General features: G+C 37.1%; 2 protein-coding genes across 2 annotated transcripts; both read right to left on the reverse strand.

Moving 5' to 3' along the window:
• Nucleotides 1-1,697: 1,697 nt before the first annotated feature.
• Nucleotides 1,698-12,990, reverse strand: rragca (Ras-related GTP binding Ca). Its single transcript, XM_073847206.1, has 7 exons — nucleotides 12,660-12,990; nucleotides 10,627-10,830; nucleotides 9,178-9,377; nucleotides 5,716-5,830; nucleotides 5,305-5,447; nucleotides 4,268-4,416; nucleotides 1,698-2,980 (listed from the first exon to the last, which is right to left on the reverse strand). The coding sequence occupies exons 1-7, from the start codon at nucleotides 12,837-12,839 to the stop codon at nucleotides 2,829-2,831; spliced, it is 1,143 nt and encodes a 380-aa protein (XP_073703307.1). The 5' UTR covers nucleotides 12,840-12,990; the 3' UTR covers nucleotides 1,698-2,828.
• A 3,332-nt stretch (nucleotides 12,991-16,322) lies between these two features.
• gja9a (gap junction protein alpha 9a) lies at nucleotides 16,323-22,861 on the reverse strand. The gene is made up of 2 exons (XM_073846652.1): nucleotides 22,747-22,861; nucleotides 16,323-18,249 (listed from the first exon to the last, which is right to left on the reverse strand). The coding sequence occupies exon 2, from the start codon at nucleotides 18,225-18,227 to the stop codon at nucleotides 16,737-16,739; it is 1,491 nt and encodes a 496-aa protein (XP_073702753.1). The 5' UTR covers nucleotides 18,228-18,249; nucleotides 22,747-22,861; the 3' UTR covers nucleotides 16,323-16,736.
• Between the last annotated feature and the right edge of the window lie 3,660 nt (nucleotides 22,862-26,521).

Below are 26,521 nucleotides of genomic sequence, written 5' to 3' on the forward strand. Positions count from 1 at the left end.
TTATAATCTTGATTCTTTTGATTTATGAAAATGTTCTTTATTTCCAACAGAATGAGCACTTTTCTTGTTGGGACATGTTTTTGCCAAATTTTCAAGAATCAGTGATAAGTTATCACTTTCTATAATGGATGGAGTGTCTTAATCATGAGTATGGTACGAGGCATAGTTTAAGCAATAATCAACAGTCATCATTTACTCACCCTCATGTTTTGCTCAAGACCTGACAAAAAGCTTAGAAAAAGTTGCGTAGTAGTGCTGACGAAGTAGTGTGCTATATTCCGAATTTCTATGGCTTTTCTGTCAATACGTAAGACATTAAAGCTGTTATTTAATAATTGCTAATCTTCCACAAAACGGCTGTGACTGCTCAGAGTCAGGAGGCAGTATGACTTTAGAACCAAATCATTCCGATACGTGAATGAATCATTCTGAACCGATTGTGTGAATTGCAAAAGATTTGGCTCAAAAGAACGATTTGTTTATGATTCGAACATCGTCACTGCATAACGCCGTCAAGACTTAAATTTCAGTCTGTTAGATGCATAAAATATTGGAATAATTGAAAATGGACTTGGAATATTTAAGAAGAGTCATATGGACCACTTTTATGATACTTCTAGTGTTTTTCCTCATTTACTGTATTGAAAAAGTGACATTTTAAAAACATTTCTAGGAATAAAATTTTAGAGGGTTTTCAAACTGCATCATGAAATGGCCATATTGATGGCACTGAACGTAAACAATGCCACTGAACCGAACAAAACTGACATATTTTGCTGATTATTGCTGCTGAAAATGGTCAGTTATTGTCATGTTTTGGGCTGTACTAATCGGTCGGACCAGGAAAAACATTTGGAGTACTATAGACCGGCAAAAGTTATAACAAATCAAGTAGAAGAGTGCAAAAAAAAACTGAGTTACAAAAGGCGTTTGTGGTTGTCCAAACTAAACCACGATTTCCAGCGCAAGAATCTTGACAACATTAGTGTTTGTTCTTATCATTTCCAGTCAGGTAGGTAAATATTAGGCTAATATCTTAATTAATACTGCTCGTATGTATCTTTACCACATCTTAACTTTAGTTTGTCAAAATATTGCACCCTTACCTGGTTATTAAGTCCTTCTCTATATGATTTAGCAGCTTCCACACGTTCTTTCCATGGTTTAAACAGCATAAATTAGCAGAACAACATATTCATCCGGATAACTGACCAAATCGTCACATAACCTATTTATTAATGTTCATTTTTGAACAAACTGTTCTTTGAAGATTTGTGCCTTTTTTCCCCTTCAGCAAATGTCCTAAACCTCTTAAGTAAAAGGTCCCATTTAAGCATAATTAATAATTAATGATATATAATAATTACAAGATGTAATTATTAGGGTATTTCTATCTTGAATATGGGACCAAATCAATGACAGCACATGAATACTCTTTCCGGTGTGTGTACATATTTTATTTCTTGTGAATGATAACACCTTTGGCAAAACGCAAGACAAGCATAATTTGTCTCCTATATGTAGTATGAGAAACAAGAACCACAAGCAAGCTTGCTAATCAGTTTGTCTGTGTTTTTCGTATTTCATTTAGTTTCCATCAAATGAAATTAGAAAGGACTGAGCTGATTGCAAGACAATATGAAGCATCTCTACGGACATGCTTGGAATGGATTTAACTGATTCAAATGTCCCGTCACTTCTGTTATACGTAATATCTTTATTTTACAGCAGATTTTCTCCGAATCAAAAACAACATGCTGATTGGTGATTGGAAGAGTGAAAGCAAAGATTAGTGAGTTTTATATCTGAGCAAAACTGCATTGGCACCTCAGAACCGGAATGTAAGGAATTAAGGTTCGTCCTACAATGTCCTCGGATCGCATGAGCTACACGCCAAGGATGCTGTAACGTAACTGGAGGGCAACAGTACAGCATAGCAGTCTGAATTTTGTTAGTTAGGATCCCTGACATCCTCTGAGGTAAGTGCAATCACAGTGTCCCAGAGGTCGAATGGGACGGTACAGCTCTTTCTCAGTCTTCGGAGTCACAAACGTGAAGTCCCATCCCACTTCACAACATCTCGGGGCCACGAAATGGTGCATATGCAACACCCACCTACCCTCCCCACTGGATACATACATGTGCGCACACAGACAAACACACGCACGCACACACACACACTCGAGACAAGTTCAAAACACATTTCAATCCCTTTACTAACCTTTCATACACAATACATGGGCTGTTTAGGTGACCAAGTGTGCATGTGTGCACTAGGGGCTTGCATCAGACAGGCCTCCTCTACGTAAGGCTTTAGAAGTGTACACAAATTTTCACAGAAGTCTGCCACATTCACGTGTTGAGGAGTAAACCAGGTATGCATTTAAACTTGGCTACTGTGTTAAGTGAACAGCAGCATATCATACAGCATTTATCCAAGTTGCCAAGCGGTTTGGCCTGACAGGGTGAGAGGTTTCTTGCTGTGCTTTTGTTTGTTTATTTTTTTCCTCAGTGACTTGCACTTTGTTACTTGTTTGCGGTCTTTTCTTGAGGAACAGTTTGTTAATGCCTTTTAGTCACAAAAAAAGTGTTCCGCCTTCTTTTGTGCCTCTTCCCTTCCATCCATCCATCTGTAGCTTTGCAAGCTTACTCACGTTATGTTTCTGCCCCGCCCACTGCAGCAAGTTTATTTTAGTGACTTTTGAAGCGTTTGGGAGCAGTAATGATGGTCGGCATATTCAGAACGCGTCCCACCCTGTAGTCTCTCTTTTTTGTTACCTTTTCCATCGTCTCCACACTTTTCATCATTGTTTTTAATCGCTATCTTTCTACACAGTGCTCCTGGGGGTTCCATTTAAGGCAACAGTCTTCATGAGAGGGGTGCCAGCTGGCTGGTTGCTTGTCCTTGAGGTGGAAACACCCACCTCGAACACCTCATGAATGGCTTTCCGGAAACAGTGGAAATTGTAGTCTATTAATCCTATGGCACAAAAAGAAGAATTAAAAATATCTGAAACCGCTACTATAAAAGACACAGATATACAGTTGAGGTCGAAAGTTTACACCTTGCAGAATCTGCAAAAAGTTAATTATTTGACCAAAATAACAAGGATTATGCCAAATGCATTTTATTTAGTACTGACCTGAATAAGATATTTCACATAAAAGGCATATACTTTACATAAAGGGAAAAGAATAGTTGAATTTTAAAAAATGACCTCGTTCAAGTTTACATACACTTGATTCTTAATACTGTGTTGTTACCTGAATGATCCACATGTGTGTTTTTTTTTTTTTTTGTTTAGTGATAGTTGTTCATGAGTCCCTTGTTTGTCCTGAACGGTTACACCACCCACTGTTCTTCAGAAAAATCCCTCAGGTCACACAATTTTTTTTAGTTTTGATCCCTTTCCAACAATGACTGTATGAATTTGAGATCCATCTTCTCACACTAAGGACAACTGAGGGACTCATATGCAACTCTTACAGAAGGTTCAAACACTCACTGATGCTTCAGAAGAAAAAAAAAATGCATTAAGAGCCGGGGGTGAAAACTTTTGAACAGAATGAACATATTTCTTATTTTGCCTAAATATCATATTTTTTTCATTTAGTACTGCCCTTCAGAAGCTACAAAAGTTGTAAATGTTGTAAAAAAATGTTTCTCAGAAGACAAAATAAGTTCAATTTACCCTGATATTAAAATTTTAAAAGTTTTCCCAATGGCTCTTAATGTATTGTGTTTTCTTCTGGAGCATCAGTGAGCCTTCTGTAATAGTTGCATATGAGTCCCTCAGTTGTCCTCACTGTGAAAAGATGGATCTCAAAATCACAGTCACTGTTGGAAAGGGTTCAAATACACAAAAAAAAGCTGATAAACCAAAGAATCTGTGGGACCTGAAGGATTTTTCTGAAGAACAGCGGGCAGTTTACCTGTTCAGGAGAAACAAGGGACTCATGAACAACTATCACTAAACAAAAAACAAAAAACAGCTGTGGATCATTCAGGTTACAACACAGTATTAAGAATCAAGCGTATGTAAACTTTTGAACGGAGTCATTTTTATAACTTAAAACAATTATTTTCTCCTGTGGACTATATGTAAACATCTTTTATGTGAAATATCCTATTCAGGTCAGTACTAAATAAAAAATAACATGCATTTTGTATGATGCCTCTTATTTTGGTCAAATAATTAACATTTTGCAGATTCTAAAAGGTGTATGTAAACTTTTGACCTCAACTGTAACGACTGCTGTGGTGTACCTTTGCGCTCAAAGCTCTCTTCTCTCAGGATGCAGACCAGGGCGAGGAACTTGGTGACCTCTTTCAGGTAGAGCACTGTGGTGTTGTTGAGTTTGATGATGGCCATAGACTCCTTATCATAAGCACTGCCACTGCCATCCTCCTTTAATCTAGGCGATCAAAACATACACTCAGAATGCAGAACTGACAAAAAATATATATCATACTACAAATAATGTTAGGAACATGTCAAGTGCATAATTCGTATTCTGAAATGATTGAGTTTTTTACATTCATTTTTAATTAATCTTTCTCACCTCCCCTGAGCCCATTGAGTTTTAACAAACTCCACTAAAGCGTGCAGTGAGTTTATTGGGGGGTAACTGAGACTAAATGGAGGAAAGTCACAATATGACTTGATATGGCTGGTTATGTTCAGCTGTGATTGGTTCATGCAATAAATCCTGTTTGTGCATGTTCCTCATTCGCAAACCAGTCTGAATGAACAATATAATGGTGTTAATAGCAAGACTAATAAAAAAAATATATAACCACTTTGTTACATCAAAATACGACTAAAAGTGGTTGGTAAACATGATCGGTGGGAGTTGTGGGTGTGTAATCAGCTTGGTGAAAATTAATAAATTCTCAGTGGCTATGACAAATATTTACTGAGGTTTAAAGACTGATGATCCAAACAATTAAAAAAAAAAAAAAGATGAACATAATTTTAAAAATAAAATATATTGTTTAAATTGTTACAGCCTTGAGTTATTATTTTGGAATAAATGTAAAATTAATTACTAGCTTGATAAGATTCACACTTGGATTTAATAAAAACAATATTGATTTCATTGTTAATGTAAATAATATATTTTTGTTGTTTTCTGATAGAGTAAGCAATGTGTATTTAACCAAGAAAATGTGACTGGGACATGAATTTACATTTGATAAAAAAAAAAAAAAAAAACTAAAACTTTGAGGTCTTTGTTTGCTCATTTCATTTCACATTGTGCATGTACTCTTATATGCAAGTAGAAATAATATACAAGGCTGACCCGTAAATACAGGAGACATCGATGACCACATCGATCATGTCGCAGCAGAGCTCATAGGACTGCATGTCCACCGGTGAACTGTCGGTGGCGATGTAAATCTTACTGACGACGTCGAACAGGAAGGCCTTCTCAATCCCTGAATTCTATTAGCGGAGAAACACACATACACGCACACGTTGCATAATGCCCTGCAGGGTTTGATATGGGATCTTACAGCATTGAGAGGATAATAAAACATGCATGAGACTCCATCAGAGATGGAAAGTGAATAAGCCATTTCCATTGCGGCAGCAACAACAATATATTCTTCATAATGACAATAATAGAGTGACCAAAGAGGAAATGGAACAAGGCTCAACCATCATTAAGACAGCATGACCCATCTAAAAGTCTTAAGGTAGAGTCACATACAGATATAAAGATGTTGAGAAGGTTCTCCAGCGTGGGAAGCTGAGGGATGAGCTTCTGGACAACTTTACTGAAGGCCTCAAAGATGGAGTGATCATATATACTGGTCAAATAGAAACTGTGGAGAACAGAAAAGGCATTCGATTAGACAGAATGTCCAACAAAATATCAAAAAGATTTAAGAGATTTCGGTAGTCCAAATATCACATAATGCTTTTCTTAGTTTTGTTTCTTTGGTTTCACTATGGCCACATTTACACAGTAAGGCTTTTTACAACCATCATTCAAACCACATTGCAGGGTAGCTAAAGAAACCTGTAGAGACAAATATTGCAGTGTAAACAAATCTGTTGCCAAGCGAAACAGAAAAAGGACAAAGGACACCAGAATCTGGCAGAAAAGAAGTGGCATAAAGGCTTTTCAGTGTTGGACATCAACCTTTAACATTATAAAACAGCCTCTAATATCACAACGGCCTAATGTGCAAATATAATCCACAACTTGTAAGAAATTACAGTAGGTGCCAATTATGAAAGCTGACAAAAGTGAGTAACGGCAGTGTAAGTAATTCTCGTATTCACATTCATTTGAGGATTATGTTATTAAGGTTAATTCTGATTAAATGAGGCAGCAGCAAGTAATATCCTACTTGAAAAACAAAAAACAATTCTCATTAGCAGGGTTGTGTTAGCTGTGAAGACCACAGAGAAATCTGACAATGCTGATCACAGTTCGCAGAACATCCTAAGTATTCTTGAAATTCACCCTTGCGTGTTGTTCACGAGGCACTGATCACTCAAGCCTCCTTGAACTGTATGCTCATATTGCTGTACTGAACAGTGCTGCAGAAAAACAAGCTTCTTGCTTTCCTAATATGGCTTCAGCATGGAAATAATGCATTTGTGACCCTGGACTACAAAACCAGTCATAAGGTTAAACTTTACAAAACTGAGATGTATACATCATATGAAAGCTTTCTATTGATGTATGGTTTGTTAGGATAGGACAATATTTGGTCGAGATACATCTATTTGAAAATCTGGAATCTGAGGGTGCAAAAAAATCAAAATACTGAGAAAATCACCTTTAAAGTTCTCCAAATTAAGTTCTTAACAATGCATATAACTAAGCAAAAATTACATTTTGATGTATTTACAGTAGGAATTTTACAAAAAAATCTTCATGGAACATGATCTTTACATAATTTCCTAATGATTTTTGGCATAAAAGAAAAATCAATAATTTTGACCCATACAAAGTATTTTTGGCTATTGCTACAAATAAACCCCAGCGACTTAAGACTGGTTTTGTGGTCCAGGGTCACATTTGTGTAAGCATTAATTCCTTGAAAAAAGTGGATGCTAAAATCCAACCTATGCACATTGATTCCCGAACCCAAACAGCAAACCAAAATTACGCTTTCACTTTTTCAACCATTTTTTTTAACTGAAGTGATCCAAGATGCCATATATGGATTGATACAGACAAATAATACTAATGTAAAATCAAAAACTTTCAGATAATGCACCATTAAGCAGACAATCTTTAGAAGATCAGAGTTGAGAGCTGCATATTTATCACCGAATTTGGTAAAAAGTATCAAGAGATTCTGAAGCATTAGTAAAGACAGCAGAAAAGCGGTGTTATCGGATTCAGCCATAAGTGGCACTCGATTTAAAATCTGATAACCAAAAAACTTTTGCTAATGCCTATAATCACTGAGATTTAACACAGAGCTCATGAAAAAACTTACATCACCATTTCCCTAGAGATTTGCCTTTCGATATCAATCCATTACACCCATTATTAAATCAACACCACAGCTCTCACTGCTTTTAGTGATGTAAAATAGACAAAACTAAAACCAAACAGATTTCAGAAATTAGTTTTCCTCATATTCACAAATTAAAGGATTAGTTCACTTCTAGAAAAGTTTAATGTCTTTCTTCAGTCAAAAAGAAATAAAGGTTTCTGAGAAAAATCATTCCAGGAATTTTCTCCATATAGTGGACTTGGCAATGGGTTGAAGGTCCAAATTGCAGTTCCAATGCAGCTTCTACGCGATCCCAGCTGAAAAATAAGGGTCTTATCTAGCGAAACGAACTGTCATTTTCTTAAAACAATAAAAACATATGTACTTCTAAAGCCACAAATGCTCTTCTTGCACCACCCCAACCTCACGCATTACACGTAATCATGTTGAAAGGGTCACGATGCCATAGAAGAATCTTTTTTTCTATAAGAACCTTTAACATCTGAGGAACCTTTCGGTTTCACAAAAGGTTCTTTGTGGCGAAAGATGGTTCTTCAGATTATAAAAAGGTAATAAAGAGATGGTTCTTTAAAGAACATTTGACTGAATGGTTCTTTGTGGAACCAAAAATGGTTCTTCTGTGGCATCGCTGTGAAGAACCTTTTAAAGCACCTTTATTTTTCAGAGTGTAGGCGGAAGTAGTCTCGCGTAGCCAGGCCTTCAGACTGACGGCTGAAGGTCTGGAATTCATGGCAGCTTTAATTGGCCAAGGCCCGTCCATAAGGCCGTTTGATCGACATGTCAAACAGCCAATCACAGTTCGTTTCGTTCAGCGTCACGTTTCAGTGCATGGAAATGCCTCAACAACAGACTGGCGTTCGCGAACTTCGCAAAAGGGTATAACAACAATGGCATCTGCATAAGCACCTTTTAGCGAGTAAATCAGTCTGCGCTTTGTTTCCCGGAGGACCGAAAGCAAACGCGACACTCGCGTCTTCTGGAAATCCGGTCAAATTCAACTAATCAGATGACGACTTCGACATTCCTGAAGTGTTTCCAGTTAAGTGTACCATATGCATCAGACGTTTAGCCAACGTTCCGTGGGGGTGACGTCTGAGGCTGAGACTAAGGCGGAAGTACAGTGTTTACAAAGTGGATGTGCGAAGAAAATCAAGCTCCCTTTACAAAAAAGGTAAAACAATGATGTCAGATGATTTTGAAGTTTGAGAACAAAATGAGATGGAGTTGTTTGTCCTTCCCCACCTTTTTGAACTGAAGTACACAGACGAACCAAGACGAACTAACTATGCATGACCTTACCAACATGATTACGTAATGCGTAAAGATGCTCATTACAGAACTAGTGCAAGACAAGCATTTGTGGTTAAAGTAGAAATTGTAATTTTTTTAAGAAAACGACCAATCGTTAAATTAGATAAGACCCTTATTTCTCAAAAAACTTGATTTCTTTGTGAATGAAGAAAGAAAGACATGAAGATCGTGGATGACATTGGGGTGAGTACATTATCAGGATTTTTCTTCTTTTTTTAATGAGCTGCAAAATTAAAACATTAGGAAGATCACATCAAAAAATTTAATTTTTAAAATAAAATCACTATACATCAGTGTAGGATCTCAGATTGCATAAATAGATAGTTCAAGTAGTATTTCAATCAATTATCAGCATTAAAAATAAAAATGCAAACGTTTACCTGAGATGTAGTTTCTCTAAGCTGGCATCTGCCAGGTCATCATTAGCCCTCTGGTGTATATCCCGCTGGGTCTCAATCTTGTGGTCATCAGACAGGCCATCTACTTTATGGATGAACACTTCAAAGTTGATCTCTGGGTTGACCCTGTATGCGCGTGATACTGTGAGGTGGAGTCGACCAAGGGCCTCCACATAGTCATCCTGTGATAACAGAGGAAGAATGCAACATGGTATGAATTGGTATAAATTGCATTATAGACATTTACAAAAAAAGAAAAGAAAAGAAAAATTACTATACACATACATGCTGAACTACAAAAATGATGCAAGAAAGTGTCTTCAAATAGCGGAATAACTTTAACAGCTCTTGTTGATAAAATAACACTGTGATATCACACAATCTTTTGTGTGATATCACACACTGCTGTAGTTGAGTGTCCGCAAACCAGCAATCTAATCGACCATATGCTTTAAAATAACTTTAAGGTAAAAGTAAGAATTAATGGCTGAGAGAAAACAGCACGAACTTCCCTGTATCAGCAGAAACACAAAGTCAATCTTGTACCTATTTTTAATTTAAGCCAATGTGATCCAATGAGCTAAGCCTCAATGACAAACAACATTCAATTAAATGAAACCAGAATGTCTGGACTCAATGCCAAGATTTAAATAAGCCAACTATTTACAACCATTAAAGTGATAGTTCACCCAAAAATTAAGAAACAAAGTTTCTGGTCCCCATTGAGTTCCAAAATGTTTTTCCCATACTATGGAAGTCAAAACCCAATCTTCCTTTCAGTTAAAACTTTACATATAGAGGCTTTGCATTTACGTCATGGTTTGGTCAGTAACCCGGATGCGCGGCCATATTGGAGATAAACAACAGCATGGACTGCACGGTCAATGTACTACTGACAACATTCTTCTGCGAATTTATACTGTCTAAACCACGGAAAAACATGTGGAAGCTGCTACATCATTTAGAGAAGGACTTAGTAAGCAGGAAAGGGCCCACAATTTTGACAAACAAAGTTAATATGTGGTAAAGATATGTACAAGCAATAAAATATTACCCTAACATTTCACATGCCTGACTGGAAATTTTAAGAACAAACACAAATGTTGTTAAGACTCTTGCCCTGGAAATTCTGGTTCAGTTTGGCCAACCACAAATGCCTTTTGTTCCTCAGACGTTTTTAGCACTCTTTTCCTTGATTTGTTATAACTTTTGGCAGTCTATACTCCAAATGAAATGCCGCCAATATGGCCGACTGATGACGTGTTGTGAAAACCCTCTATTCCACCAATGAATAAGACTCAGCCAGACATGATTTGTAATTATAACATTTCACAAAGAATCCAGCCCATCTTAAATTACTGAGAGAACTACGTCACTGTGATTTGGGTGTGCACAGTAATTAGTGTCAAGGCTTTGAATTTCTTGTTTCACCTGTGCATCGATGACAAATATCAAGGCCCCAGTTCCTCTGAAAATCATCTCGTAGTCAAACGTTGGATCGAAAAAGTCCACTTGTCCAGGGAAGTCCCAGATCTGGAAGTTGACAAAGGAGCTGCTGGAGATGTCATCTTTGTAGATCTTGTTGGTGCTCTCCAGAAACAGGGTTTCATTGGGCGACATCTTATGAAACACCACCTAATAAGTCAAAGACATTTGATATATTAAATCATTTTCAAAGTGCTGTTTCACCTCCAGTGGGAGAGCAAAAAAAGTCAGTTGTGAAATCAAGCTAAAAGCCCAGTCACATGCTTCATGGACTTTGAGGAGCTTACTGGTGGCTAGACTTAAGTCTCAAGGGCTTTTAATTTTACATTCTTAAATCGTATAGTCATGTAAACTTACTGGCACTCCCAATAGTACCAATGGATTTGGACTTAATACTGATACCATGGGTGGGAAACGATGGATTTAAGAACTCAAAACAAAATATATAAGACAGTCAAACCAAAATTTATTTTGATATTTTTACTAGTGGGTGCAGGACACTATAGTTCATTTATGCAAGTGAGGATAGCAAAATAAAGTAAACTGTGACATATTATAGCCAAAAATATTTCACACAGTGGTCTACCAGTAAACTGATTTGACACTTTGACCTGACCATGCTTTGTTACATACCTTTCTATCAAAGTTATCTGACATGATCAAGATGAATTTGTTCTGATACAGCTTAACTCTCGAGTTCTTATCATATTGTATTACCATTTTCTAAACTATAGTGAATAAACTGATAATGTGAGAAATTTTGAAGTTGTCCGAATAAAGTTTGGTTTATCAAGTGGTGATCATCAAGATGAATTTGTTCTGACAGTTTAATTCTGGGTTCTTGTCGTATTTTATTACCATTTTCTAAACTACAGCGAATAAGCTGTGATAATGTGAGCAATGTCGAAGGTGTCTGAATAAATTTTGGTTTGACTGTATACTATACAAGTTTTAAAAGGGTTTACTTCATCTATCACCAAATAGACACTAATGAATACAAGTCACTTCTCCAGAAAAGTAACCACAACAACACTTTGCTTACACACTTTTCACTCTGATCAAGTGGTACGTCAAATTAATGAAGTTTTTTTAGTCTTCCCCATGCATGCTTGAGTTCTCTCCTCGTGGCATTTGTGTGTTTCACGGTACGGCAGTTATGACTATCATGTGTTCGTGTTTAGCGCTTGATGATGCAGCATTTATTTTGGTGGTGGTGGAAATTGTGTCATCATGACTACCGACACAGACAGGAAATGCTTGTTCGTATGATGTTTGTTGTTATACCATTTGATACCATTTATGTCTCTATTAAAAATATTACTATTGTTATTCTCAGTAGTAGTATCTCAATCAAAACATGACACAGTAGGTCAAGTGACATCACCATGGCAGGGCCCAAGAGGAGGCGACCCGCTCCATTTACAATAAAACAGCCTTTTCTAGTAGACCTTGTGGATGGGTTTTAATTAGCAAAAAGTACTAGCTAAATCTATAATAGCTATATTTCCTAAACCAACATGAGTAATACATGAGAGATCCACTCTCTGATGGTTCCCAAGAATTAAGTACTGCTAAACATCAAAAACATCTTCTAGTTATTTCTCTTCGTATGATCTACATTATCTGTGTTGAGAGGGTGCGGTAAATTATGAATATATAAATAAGTAAATCACGTGCCACATCAATGCCGGGTGAGTTATCACAACATTAACATGGCACACATATATGATATATATTTTCTTCTTAGCCAACTGTATGAGAGCGTGTGATAAATTTAGGCCTGTATGGCATCCAACTCCGTAAACCCACTGCTGCTTAAGAAATAGGTTGGTTGTAAGGGCTGTGAGTGGTGATCTTCCCCGTGCCCAATGACAGCTAGGCAGCCCGGAGCGGCTCTGACCCGGTTCTAACTCGCTCGGCTAAGAAGTCAGCAGGGGGAGGAGAACCAAGACGGTCTAAATATCATCTCTTCCTCCTACCTTCTGGATGGAGGACTTTCCGCTCCTCCTCAATCCCATGAGCAAGATTCTCGGTTTGCTGTCTGAGGGAGAAGGACTGTCCTCAATGTCCCCTTCTTCTTCTCCATATCCGAAATCTTTGGGAAACGAGTCCGCCACTCCGTAGCTGTCCGCCAGCGGTGCCTCGTACTGGATCGACATGTTAACCCCCTCCCCAACCCCTTTAAAATATAACCTGGCCGGTTTTTAGTAATCAGACCAGCACTAAATTAAGCCTCGGTGAACAAACATAAAACCTCGTTATCGTATAAACAGATGAGAGCAAACTTATTATGGATTCTCCTTTAAATCTTCAGTCTCTTGTGTTTCCCTTCTAGATGAAACGCCCACTTAAGATCGACACTCGAGTGTTATTGGATGGCTGCCTGGTAACTCGTACGCTGATTGGATAAATTCAGTGAAATGCGGATGGATCGTTCCAAGTCATGTGCCTGATGTCACCTGACAAACGGATTTGTGTGAATGGGTGTTTTTTTCCGACCTTTCACCTGAAACGGTATTTCTTAGCTTGAAATGCTAAAAAGATTTGTTTGTAGATGTTATATGTTGTTTATGAGAGTTCGTTTATAAATCTTTATTTCCCAACTATGTGAGCACAGCTACATTTTGTTTTTGGATATAAAACAAACTGTAGGCTATGCCCTTTCTTTAAAAAAATAAAGAAATAGTAAAAAAGTAAGAAATAAATGAATAAACAAGTTAAAGAAACTAATAGGAAAACTACAGTGTTAAAACTGTTGCGATGGTCAATGTCAAATACCAAAAAGAAAGTCTGTCACCTGTCTGTCTGCCCTATTACCTTTATATTTAATACATTGGTTAATTAGTAAATAATACCATTTTATTATAATGCATGCCAAATATGGTCGTTGTACATGTAGCCTATTGTATATATTTTATATTTTATGACATAACACCGACATAATCTTTCAGATGGTTAAACTGGAATTAACATCTCTGGTCATATCTATTTACCATGTAAAAATGTTTGTATGTGACCCTGGACCACAAAACCAGTCATAAGTAGCACGGGTATATTTGTAGCAATAGCCAACAATATGTTGTCTGGGTCAGAAATACAGAATTTTCTTTTATGCCAAAAATCATTGGGATATTAATTAAAGATCTTGATCGATGAATATATTTTGTAAATATCCTACCATATATCAAAACTTAATTTTTGATTAGTAATATGCATTGCTAAGAACTTCATTTGGACAGCCTTAAAGGCAATTTTCTCGATATTTTGATTTTTTATTTTATCTTATTTTTTGCATCTCAGATTCCAGATTTTCAAATAGTTGTATCTTGGCCAAATATTGTCCTGTCATAACAAACCATACATTAATGGAAAGCTTATTTATTTAATGTCAATTTCTTAAAATTGAGCCTTATGACTGGTTTTGTGGTCCAGGGATTACATATGACATCAAGACAGTAATTTATTTTTAGACTTTAAAAGCTGTAAACAGTCTTTTGTTTAATGTAATAATGAAAATTATGCCACACATAACTACAGTGTACCAGATTTATGTGAACAACAGGTTAGGCCTTCAGACAATAACAACACTGACTGACCAATTTGTCACATGACAGACTAAAGCCAACATATGCACTGCTACTGGATACTAATGCTGCGTTCCAGGCAGGTTTTTTAACTGGTAAATCACCACTTCAAACCACGACTCACGACTTTGTAGCGTTCCAGGCAAGTCAAGCCAAACTGCCTGGGCACATTTATGAATTATTATTATTTTTATATTATTATTAATTTAATTGCATTGTTATATTGTCCTAAGCTCTATTTTTCCACCGTGTACTACTTGCATAAACAAGACACATTTAATGACCAGAAAGTTGGGTATAAATGGATTCTAATTACGATTTCTTGAGTTGTTTATAGTAAAAGCTTTCAATTCAAAAGCTGAATAGGAATGTTGAACTGTCTTACAAAACAGGTTAATCTTCTGAATCGTTTTGTAGTTTGGACGACACGTGGCTTGCGTTTTGTTTGTTTTGTTATTCAGTCATGTTTTTGTTTTCTAAAACAGCAAGGAAGTATAACCGAACCAGTTCCTATACACTCAGATTAGGGCAGCATTTAATTGCCAATATCTCAAGTATATATTGTGCGAGGACTCAAAATATAAATCTACAGGCTTTAGTCCAGTAGATGGTGCTGTGAGCACTTAAAATAGTCCGGTTTTGAGCGATGTACTGTGTTGTTAAAATAATAACAGCGTTCAAAAGGCTCTGTCTGTCAGCTTAATGTGAGGTAAAACTTCCCATTTATGATTTGTTGCTTTGCAGTCAATTGTAAGACAAGAACAAGAGTAACGTTAGTTTCTTAAAGAAACTTTCTTTGGTACCAAAGTGTGACATGAAGCGATGACAGTAACATTTTGACAATAAAACAATGGCAACATGCAAAAAAAAAAATATATATATATATTTTCAAGCCTGTGGGAAGAAACTTTTGCATATTTTGGTAATTGGGTTTCACCTATCCACCTTATTGTTCCTGTAAGAGCTATTGGGTGCGTGCAGCCATTTTCTAAATTTATTGGGTCTGGGTTTCGGACTCATCCGCGTCCAGCTATTTTTAGCTGTACAAAACAGCTTGTTTGCTGCCTGATATTGCAAATTGGCACATCTTAGCATATCATTTTAATGTATTATTTAAATGATGAACACTGGTTTGTAGTGCAAACAGTTTTACCATTTACTGCACGGTGTTATTCTTCTCTTATTTGCTTATAGATTATTTGGCGACGCGTCGTTAATCGGCCATATTTGTGGCACTGAATGTTAATGCTACTAAACCGAACAAACCTCGCATATTTAGCTGATTATTGCTGCTGAAAATGGTCAATTTTTGTTATTAGGAAAAACATTTGGGGTACTATGGACTGTCAAAAGTTACAACAAATAAAGGAGAAGAGTGCAAAAAATTGTCTGAGGAACAAAATGTGTTGTGGTTGGCCATCCAAACCAGGATTTCCAGGGTAAGAATCTTGACAACAAATGTGTTCGTTCTTTTCACTTCTGGTCAGGTAGGTGAAATATTAGGGTAATATAGTAAGCAGAAAAGGGCGCAATATTTTGACAAACTAAATACTTTCCTGCTTACTAAGTCCTTCTCTATATGATTTAGCAGCTTCCACATGTTTTTTCAGTGGTTTACACAGCATACATTAGCAGGACAATGTATTTGTAGTACATTAACCATGCAATCCATGTTGTTGCTTACATCCAAGTATCGCTGATATGGCTGGGCATCTGGGTAACTGACCAAATCGTGACATTAGTGCAAACTATAGTGGCTAAAAAAAACTGGAAGTCTTTCCCACAGGCTTACTTCTGCATTGAAGAATAAGGTGGATGACGTTCTTTATCAACTTAATTATGCTGATAAAAGCATATGTGCATGATTAAATAATGCACAGTATATGTACATTTATATTTTTTTTTATATCAACTAAATTGTTGTCAAAATAAGTAATATTTTGTAGCAACATGCATTTATTTAGCTTGTTTAATCTCTTGTACACTCCTAATTTAGAAACGCTGGTTTCTAAACACAAAGAAAGATTCCATATCTGTCTTAATTGCACTGTAAATCAGACCAGTTTATTAATCTGTTAATATGACATATGCACATAAAACAATATTTTTTTTGACATCATATTTTTTAAATATTTATACAGCTGCTCTGTTACACTAAATGTTTAAAAAAAGCTTTTTACTATTACATCATTTTGACTTCTGATGCAGGAAGCACTCAAAAAGAGAAATGTCCAGGTGAGAACATAATCAAACATACAGTCTAGTGTAGTCATACTACTTTTGGCAATTAAATATACTGTCAGCGTGTACTGCTAAATTGATATGTAAAACGAGAGCGTAAACAAAAGTGCAACAACTTTATAGAGTTGAATAAAAAACTTCAGTCTGAGAGTCAAAGTCACTTTCCATCACTATATATCTGTACAAATGACATGGCTACTGTCAATAATAAATGTATACAATTATTTTTTCTCATATCTGTAAGTCTGTAGGAGCTGCTCGTCTGCTGCTGGAACTGCTGGCCAGTGAGGCACGATGACTCGGTGACGCTCGCGGACTATGCCGGGACTCAGAACTGGATTCTTCTATTGAATCAGGAGAGGTAGGCCTGCTCATTTTGGAATCAGACCTGGATGAAGTACGTGCCCGCACAGCGGTGTAGGGACAGCGAGCCTTGGCGCCTTCCAGGGAATCCGTGTCTGAGCCATTACCTTCTACAACCGTTGAGCAGTTCCAGGGTGCGCTGACCTTCCATGGCTTCTTTCCCATGCCGGATGATGTGTGAGAAGATTCCCTGGGGTGGCTCGATGATTCTGAAGTCTTAGACTCGTGGCCTTTCTTGAGCAGAGATAAAGGGTGGACAGAATCTTCTTCGTCTTCTTGCTTCGGCGGCGTGGTGCAAGGAGGTGAACGTGTGTCACTGCTGGTGTTGTTGGAATTGCTGTTGTGCTCCGTAGGACTGTTTTGAGAGTACTTAGGTGCATCACAACCGTCTTTAACTTGCAAATCACCCTGAACGGGCAAGAAAGCAGACGATGGGTTGATTAAAGGAGGGTAGGCGGCTCCATCAGGTGGTCTCTCGAGGAGAAGGTTGTATCCGCTGGGTGCTGAAGCAATGGTGGCCTTGCGGCCTGTAGAGGTGCCGATGCACGTCTGATGCACCACAGAATCTTTCTTTAGCTTGTTGGGATAGTAGCTATCATCGAGATCATCCCTCAGCTGTGGGTAGTAGTTCAAGATGACCTTTTTGAGCTTCTTGTAGCCCAGGTGCATGATCTCCAGGATGTTGAGGAACAATGAGATGGCAGCTATGCATTGCATGAACACCATGAAGACGCTTTTTTCAGTGGGTCGAGATACAAAACAATCCACTGCGTTCGGACAGGGCTCCCGCTCACATTTGTAGAGCGGATTTAGTTGAAACCCATATAGTACATATTGTCCAGTCATGAAACCCACCTCTACGGCTGAGCGGGTGACTATGTGTGCCACGTAGGTGCGGAGAAGAGAACCCCTCAGTGGAGCTTTGTTTAGCTTCCCCTGGTCGATCTGTCGAACTTCGCGTTCTATTTTTCGCCGCACCTCCGCCATCTCTACATCCACAGCTTCGAGTTCACGCCTCAGTGCCAATTTTTTACGCTGCCGTTCTTTTTCCAGAGCACGGAGGCGGTAGAGAGCGTGGCCCATGTACACCAGCGAGGGCGAAGATACAAAAATGACCTGCAGCACCCAGTAGCGGATGAGGGAAATGGGGAACGCTTTGTCATAGCACACATTGCGGCAACCAGGCTGCTCTGTGTTGCAGATAAAGTCAGCCTGTTCGTCGTTCCACACGTCCTCCGCCGCCACACCGAGCACCAGCATGCGGAAGATGAAGAGGATGGTCAGCCATATCTTCCCCACCATGGTGGAGTGGATATGCACCTCTTCTAAAATCCCACCAAGGAAGTTCCAGTCTCCCATCTTTACTCTGGCATTTTTGTGTCTGGTAAAAGAGGGAATAAGAAGTGGGAATTATCAAAAACATGTATAACACTTTTGGTCATAGGTTGTGAGTAGGCTGTCAGAGATCCTTGACAACTCAATGTGTCTTTAAGTAGTGTTACTTGGAGACTTGACTATACTAGCTATATCTAAACGCCAGGAAATAGTCTTATGCATTGCACTGACTAAATTTAAATCAAACTATTTTAAATATTCAAATGGGAAGACAGACCAAAACTTTCAATAAAATTTTGGTTTAACCTGTGACTGACTAACAACCAGGGTTGGGGAGTAACTTATGTACTTTGTAATGGAATTACGAGATTTAATTACAAAATAAATGTACAGTTAAAGTCAAAAGTTTACATACACCTTGCAAAATCTGCAAAGTGTTAATTATTTTACTAAAATAAGAGGGATCATACTAAATGCATGTTTTTTTTTTTTTTTTTGAATGATTTCTTTTTTTTTTCTTTTGGAGTGCAAAAACATACAACAAAAAACAATACCAACAACAAAAACAGCAATGATAATAAATGAGAATGAGCAAAAATGACAATCTGAATAATAGTAATGTTATAAGTAGTATTAGCATGTTTAGCAATAATAGAAATAACCATAACTTGAAATAATCGATGATGATAACGATATTTTGTGATGACAGTAACAGTAATATCAATAATAACAGTAATAATAATAATAACAACAACAACAATAATACTAAAGATGGTGATGACAATAATATGTTGTGATGATGGTAACAGTAATTTCAATAATATTAACAGTAAAAATAATAATAATAATAGTAGTAGTAACAACAATAATAGAGACTGTGATGTAACGGTAATATTTTGTGATGATATTTTGTAATGACGGCAACAGTAATATCACTATTAATAATAATAATAATAATAATAAATAATAATAATGATATAATCACAATAGTAGTTATATAAATATATTTATATAAAGGAGAAATTTAATAATGAACCATACCCAACACATACCACACCTATCCTAGCTGCTGTTTCAGTGTGCATGTTTTTTTTTTTTTTTTTTTTCCTCCTCTCCATTCAAGGCAACATTATAGACATCATATGTATGTAAACTTAAGCTGAAGTGGTGCATTATAAGAAGGGTGTGGTGCATTAAAATCAACATGCGGTGCATTAAAAACATGAGTGGTATTTGTGGGTGCAGTTTTAATTTATTTATATTTATACACTTTTGATTATGTATATTCAATGATATAGTCTTCATTAAACCGTTACCGTCCATACAAAACATCATAAAAACAACAACAGTACTAGTAATAATAATAATAATAATAATGATGAAAACACTCATATTACTAATACCTTGTATAAATATGTATAATATTTTGTGAATACATAATTAAGATAAGTGTGTCAGATTTGTAAGAGTTGAGTGAGGTCTGATGTTGAATGTTGTGGTTCTGATGTATAGTTGTAAGGTGGTGAGAAATATTCTGGGGAGATGTATTCTGTGAGCAAATTTTTCCAGTGTGTTATATGAATAGTGTTTCGGGATTTCCAGTTCAAGAAGATAGTTTTCTTGGCAATGGCTAGAGCTAGGAGGAGTATCCTTTTGTTTGTTATTTCCTGATTGAGTGTTGATAGATCGCCCAGTAGACAGAGTGAAGGGGATAATGGGATGCGACAGCCCAGGAGGTGGGATAGGGATTCAGTGACATCTTCCCAAAAGTGTTTAATGGGTGGGCAGTGCCATGTGGCATGGATATATGTGTCCGGACTATTTTGTGAGCAGTGCAAGCAAGTTTCTGATGTGAATCCCATTTTAGACAGCCTTTCCCCAGTGTAGTGTGTTCTATGAAGGGTCTTATACTGTATGAGCTGAAGGTTGGCGTTTTTTGTCATGAAATAGATATTATTACAAATTTGAGTCCAGAAGTCGGTATCAGGAGCAATAGAAAGATCTTCTTCCCATTTGGTTATTGGTAAACTTGAGGTTTTATTTGAATTGGTTATCATTTTGTATAATTTAGAAAGTATTTTTTGGGGGACGATATATTAACTAAATCTGCTACTGCGGAGGGAAGGTGAAGATTGATGGTTCTGATATTGATTTTAGATAAAACAGCTGATTTGAGTTGCAAATACTTCAAGAATTGATACTCCTGGACTAGGTAGGAAAATGAAACCAATTTGTTTGACTGAAAAATGTGATTAATATGTTATTATATGTGTTATATGTTATTTTTTATTAAGTACTGACCTAAATAAAATATTTAACATAAAAGACGTTTACATATAGTCTAAAAGAAAAAATAATAGTTTTTAGAATTTATAAAAATGACATTGTTCAAAAGTTTACGTGATTCTTAATTCTGTGTTGGTCCTGAACAGTTAAACTGCCCACTGTTTTTCAGAAAAATCCTTCAGGTCCCACAAATTCTTTTGTTTCTCAGCATTTTCGTGTATTTAAACCCTTTCCAACAATGACTGTATGATTGTGAGATCATTTTTTTTCACTCTCAGGACAGTTAAGGGACTCATATGCAACTATTACAGAAGGTTCAAACACTGATGCTTTGGAAGGAAAAACGATACATTAGGAGTCAGGGGGTGAAAACTTTTTGAATTTGAATTTTGAAAATTAGGGTAAATATTACTTTATTTTGTCTTCTGGGGAACATGTAAATACTTCTGTAGCTTCTGAAAGGCAGTACTAAATGAAAAAATATGACATTTAGGCGAATAAGAAAAACGTACACCTTCTCATTCTGTTCAAAAGTTCACACCCCTGGCTCTTAATGCACTGTTTTTCCTTCTGGAACATCAGTGAGCATTTGAGACCTCTGTAATAGTTGCATTTGAGTCCCTCAGTGTGGAAAAAAATGGATCTCAAAATCATACAGTCATTGTTGGAAAGAGTTCAAATTAGGGCTGCAACGATTCGTCGACATTGTCGACAAAAATCGATAATAGAAATAGTCGACAATGAATTTCATTGTCGATGTTGTCGCCAGACATGTTTTCTCCGACCGAGTGAGGCATCTCTCTGCCGAGAGTCGCACATAGGCATTAGCTTCTATGCTGAGCGATAACATACAGAAATGGCGGCGTCCAATGCACTGAATGCAGCAGCTGCGCGTACCAAAACACGCCCGTTTCACACATACTCCGTCGGCAGTGCGTATTTTTTTTCCACACCCATGTTAACGGATTACAACGTTCACAATGTACGGACTGTAAACGCGTTCTGTGTGAGCGCAAAACGAGTCCGTGCTGCTTCTGCACCGCATACGTAACGCACACGGACTGTAGACGCACTGCAGACTGAGTATGTGTGAAACAGGCATAAAGTTTGGGAGCATTTTAGCCTGCTACGGCGAATAAAAAGATTACCTGCATGGTTTGTAAAGCAGTCCTTGTGCATCACGGCAGCACCTCTGTGATGCACGAACATTTAAAGAGAAAGCACGTCGGACAGTTGAATGAAACAGAGTTTGGCTGGCCTCGGTAAGATTTAAATAACATGGAAGCCAATACGTTTTGTTTTGGATACATGTTTGTTTACGGTATGATTGCTGCTGATGTGCCTGCCCCTGGTTTACAGGAAGAAAATGTTTACTTGATTTTAATTTATTTTTTCTTATAAAACAAATGTGCCTGTCCTTTAAAAAGATTATAGAGTTTCTTAATTTATGCATTTATGTCTGTACTGACCGATTACTGTGCCTAAATGGTTTTAGACAGGGCATTTTTATTTACTTTTAGTATGAATTGGCCTATCAGCAGCAAAGTTCAATAAAATATGCATTTTTCATTGAAGTACCCCCTTCTTTCTTGTATTTACTATAATTTTCCACATAATTAAAGCAATCTCATGCTAAATTTGAGAAAAATTGAATAATTATCCGATTAGTCGACTAATCGTTTCAATAGTCGGTGACTAGTCGACTATTAAAATAGTCGTTAGTTGCAGCCCTAGTTCAAATACATCAAAATGTTAAAAAAATGAAGAATTTGTGGGACCTAAAGAACAGCTGGCAGTTAACTGTTCAGAACAAACAAGGGACTCATGAAAAACTATCACTAAACAAACCAAAAAACAAAACAAAAAAACAGCTGTGGATCATTCAGGTAACAACACAGTATTAAGAATCAAGTGTATGTAAACTTTTACTTTAACTTTTTTAAACAGGGTCATTTTAATACATTTATCTATTATTTTCCCTTGTGGACTATGTAAACATCTTTTATGTGAAATATTTTATTCAGGTCAGTACTAAAAAAAATATCACGCATTTTGTATGATCCCTCTTACTTTGGTAAAATAATTAACGTTTTGCAGATTCTTCAAGGTGTATGCAAACTTTTGACCTCAACTGTAAATAACAAAAAAGATGTATAAAAAAACATGCAGTGCTACGACATTAAATTAATCATTGCATTCTAATCAAGCATTATTTTGTTAAAATTAAATGTAAATAAACTGTAAAACACCAACATACCTTAAACAAAAATGGAGAAAATGAAGTAAATCTTCATGGTAACCCAAAAGCTACTCCAACGCCTACACTTTTAGTGCAAAAAACCACACTCATGCCATCCTGGTCATTGTTAAAGGTCTCAACTAAACACAAAACAAGCAGGTCTTCTTGGTGCCAACTTATAGTCATGCCACAGAAATCAATACGCTAGCCGATGCCATTTACCTTACAGCAGTATGGACAGACTGCCGGTGCTTGAAGTCCCCGCAGGTCATACAAGCGCGATGTGGCCACCAAAATGTTTAAAAATCGTTGGTGACCTGCACATCTGACGCAGCACATCACCTAAACTTTCGTGACCCCTTCTTTTTTCTCTGTTGGCACCAAAAGAAGGTTTCCGAATATGCAGGGGTCTGTTGGCAAGCGCACTGCTACTGTATGTCAGTGCGTCAATACCCCACTATAAACATGAAGGGAACACTGAATTGATTTGGCTTGCCAACTCTGCCAGTGTATGCCATGCGTAAATAAAAGATTGTGAACTAATAAAGCCCCTTCTGTGTGAATTTAAGGCTTGGCTACACTTCATGGATCTTCATGCTCTTATGCATCTGCTCTTAATCACAGTAGACGGTCTTGCATGTTTGATTGCTAGTTAACACCCGTTACAGAACGATTTTTCTGCTGAATTGCGAAAACAGCTGAACTGTGAGTGCCTCTCACAGAGAAACAGATAAGCAGCACATATAATCGAAACAATGACTTATTTTATTCGTGAAATATCGAATAAAACCGCAAAAGGCTGAGAGCGATTGTTTATTCTTTTCCATGAAAGTGTTCACTGCTAAACGCAATGCTTTCTAATGGCATTTGGCCACATGTTGGCACTACTTTTAGTAGTCAATATTTCGGGAAGCAATCAATCGGTCATGTCCGATTTCATACTCTGCTGGGTCCAGCCCAATGTAATTAAGTTGTCTCTGCTAGTTGTGGTGATATTTTATTCCATTTAAAAGAAATCAATGGTGCAACCCCATTATGCTCACTAACTACGCTGTTGGTTGGCTTCGTCCTGCGACATCTATTTAGGGTCATATCAGGCAGGCCCTATTTAACGTAATGAGCGAGCCTCTTCATTACACAATCTGATTCAGGCCGGACATGATTTTAATGAGGAACTAAATTAAACCTTTGGTATTTTCAAAAGAGAAGCATATTAGGTTCTCTTGAATGTATTTTATGCTCCTGGACGTGCTCCCTAATGAGAATTTAACTATTTTATGTCCTTCCGTGATTATACTAATAAACAAAAAGAACATTTTATATATAAAAACCATTCTAGTCACCATTTGGAAGACATTTTAGTTCCTAGAAGTTTTTCTAATTACCTATGCTGAGTAAATTTGCAGGAGTACAGAATAGAAGGCTTTCATGAAACGTCATCAGTCGGCCATATTGGCAGCACTGAATGTAAACAATGCCACTGAACCGAACAAAACTCGCATATTTGCTGATTATTGCTGCTGAAAATGGTCAATTATTGTCATGTTTTGAGCTGTACTAATTGGTTGGACCAGGAAAAACAGTTGTAGTACAATAGACTGCCAAAGTTTTTAACAAATTGAGAAGAAGAGTGCAAAAACTGTCTGAGGAAGAAAAGGCATTTGTGGTTGGCCAGACTGAACCAGGATTTTGAGGGCAAGAATCTTGACAAGATTCATGTTTGTTCTTATCATTTCCAATCAGTGGCCCAGTCAGAGCCACGAGCGTGTGCAGTGTAAATGGTCGAATTATTAATGTCAGGAAAAGCAGCCACGTAAGAACAGTTTCTTGGAAGTTATAGTATATTGAAGAATGATCATATAACTTTTTACATATGCCATGTGACCGGTAAATGCGGAAAAAACTTTTCCATTGCAGTTTTGCGGAATATTCCTTTTTCGAATTGCCTGGAAAACCACCTCATGCTAGCATAAAAAGTTTTTTGTTTTTTATGCGCATTTTAAAGTATCGCATCAGAAACGAGTCATGGAAACGGCAACATTTGGGGGAAAAAAGTTTTTACACTTGCTTGACGTGGTTTTTGTGCAAAAAAGGGCTCATGTTAAAATTGGGAGATGAAAACGTATTTTTCAACAAATTCCTCCATGTGCACCACAAAAATCATGTGACTTTGCGCTATTGGGGGGGATAACTTGACTTAACAGTGGACCGAATCTTGTTGCACAGCATCTGAAATGTTATTGTCAGTCTGAAATGCCTGAGCAAAATCAGTCGTCAAAGTATTTCTGTATAATTTCCTCCAAGAGCTAACAAGACTAACATTTTTGAATGTTGACTTTTATTTTGGCGGAAAACCGCAAGAAGACCTCAGTACTACTTTTTGCTAACAGCAGCAGATTTATGAATGATTCTTATCAGCAGATTTTCCTGGTGCTTTGGACTTTGAATCCTGGCTAATGAGCTTGTGCAGCGCTGTCAGAATAAATACAATTTTTTCGTGTATTAGACAACATAACGTTCTGTACTTTATTTAATGGTTTAAGGCTATTTCACGATTTCAGTCATCATACAGGAAACAGCAACAACCACCCTTTTCTCTTCTCATGGAAGACATGCGATGCAATACTAAACAGTCTACTGCTGACGGTGCTTGTAATGATTTTTGCGTGCCTCCATTTGATCACATCACGTCATTGTTTGGTAGAATTTATTCAGCCTTTTCGCTTATTCAGCCAAACACCGAAAGAGTTTTTTTTTTATATTTTCGTCTGAATAATTTTGGTTGCCGAACATTCGGTGCGTCCCTATTTCTTAGTGATATTTATGAAGACTTTTTTCAGGATTCTTTGATAAATAGAAGGTAAAAAAATGACTTAATAAAGGTAGTGTAGATTATGTACATGTATTTCTACATCTGACATTAGATTGGAACGAAGTATCTGGTTGTTGGAGGCAGGGGCATGTCGTAGTGATGGTGGATGATCACATTTTTGTGTTACTCGGGGTCAAAGAACTGAACTTGATGAACACTCAGACACAATCAATTAAGTTCTAAAAATAGCCCAGATTAGATTATTAGATATTATTCCAGGGGTGGGAGCCTCACAAATTGATTTGATTCACAAACCAAATTCTGGTTTGTACTGGAAAACTCTGCTAGTCAGAAATGTCTAATTGATACAATTGTTCAGTAAAGTGGAAAATCAGCCTCAAAGCAAAAGCCCCTCTTCTCATCCTTAAATGCCCTTTGAGGACTTACGGGTCACATCAGGTATCCAGTCAGAGTGGGTGTGGCCATTTGTAAATTTTATGGGTGTGGCTTCCAGTCTCATCCACATCTAGCTATTTTTAGCTTTACAAAACAGCTGGTTTTGCTGCTTGATACTGCAGATTGTTGTGTTTTACCATATTATTTTAATGTATTATCTTAATTTTGAACACACTGATTTGTAGAGCAAACACTTACTGTTTACTGCATGCTGTTACTATCCTCGTCATTTCCCTATAGCGGTTAATGAACCAAAAGTCTTGCCCATAGGCTTACTTCCACATTGAAAAATAAGGTGGATAGGATAGTTCTGTAAATTTCAGAAACATCCATCCAAGGATAAGGACTAGCATTAGTACATAATAGGATCACTTAATGATATAATGCTTGAAAGGTCAGTAACCTATTTTGTGCCATGTGGCTGGATTTTGTTAAATTAAGAAGAACAAACTAAATAGGGGTTTGTCATTTTAACAAGCTTTTCCCTGAACCGCCATGAATATCATAGCTCATATTTATTTGTAA

This window comes from Garra rufa, chromosome 9 (genome assembly GCF_049309525.1).
Source record: "Garra rufa chromosome 9, GarRuf1.0, whole genome shotgun sequence".
Taxonomy (NCBI): Eukaryota; Metazoa; Chordata; class Actinopteri; order Cypriniformes; family Cyprinidae; genus Garra; species Garra rufa.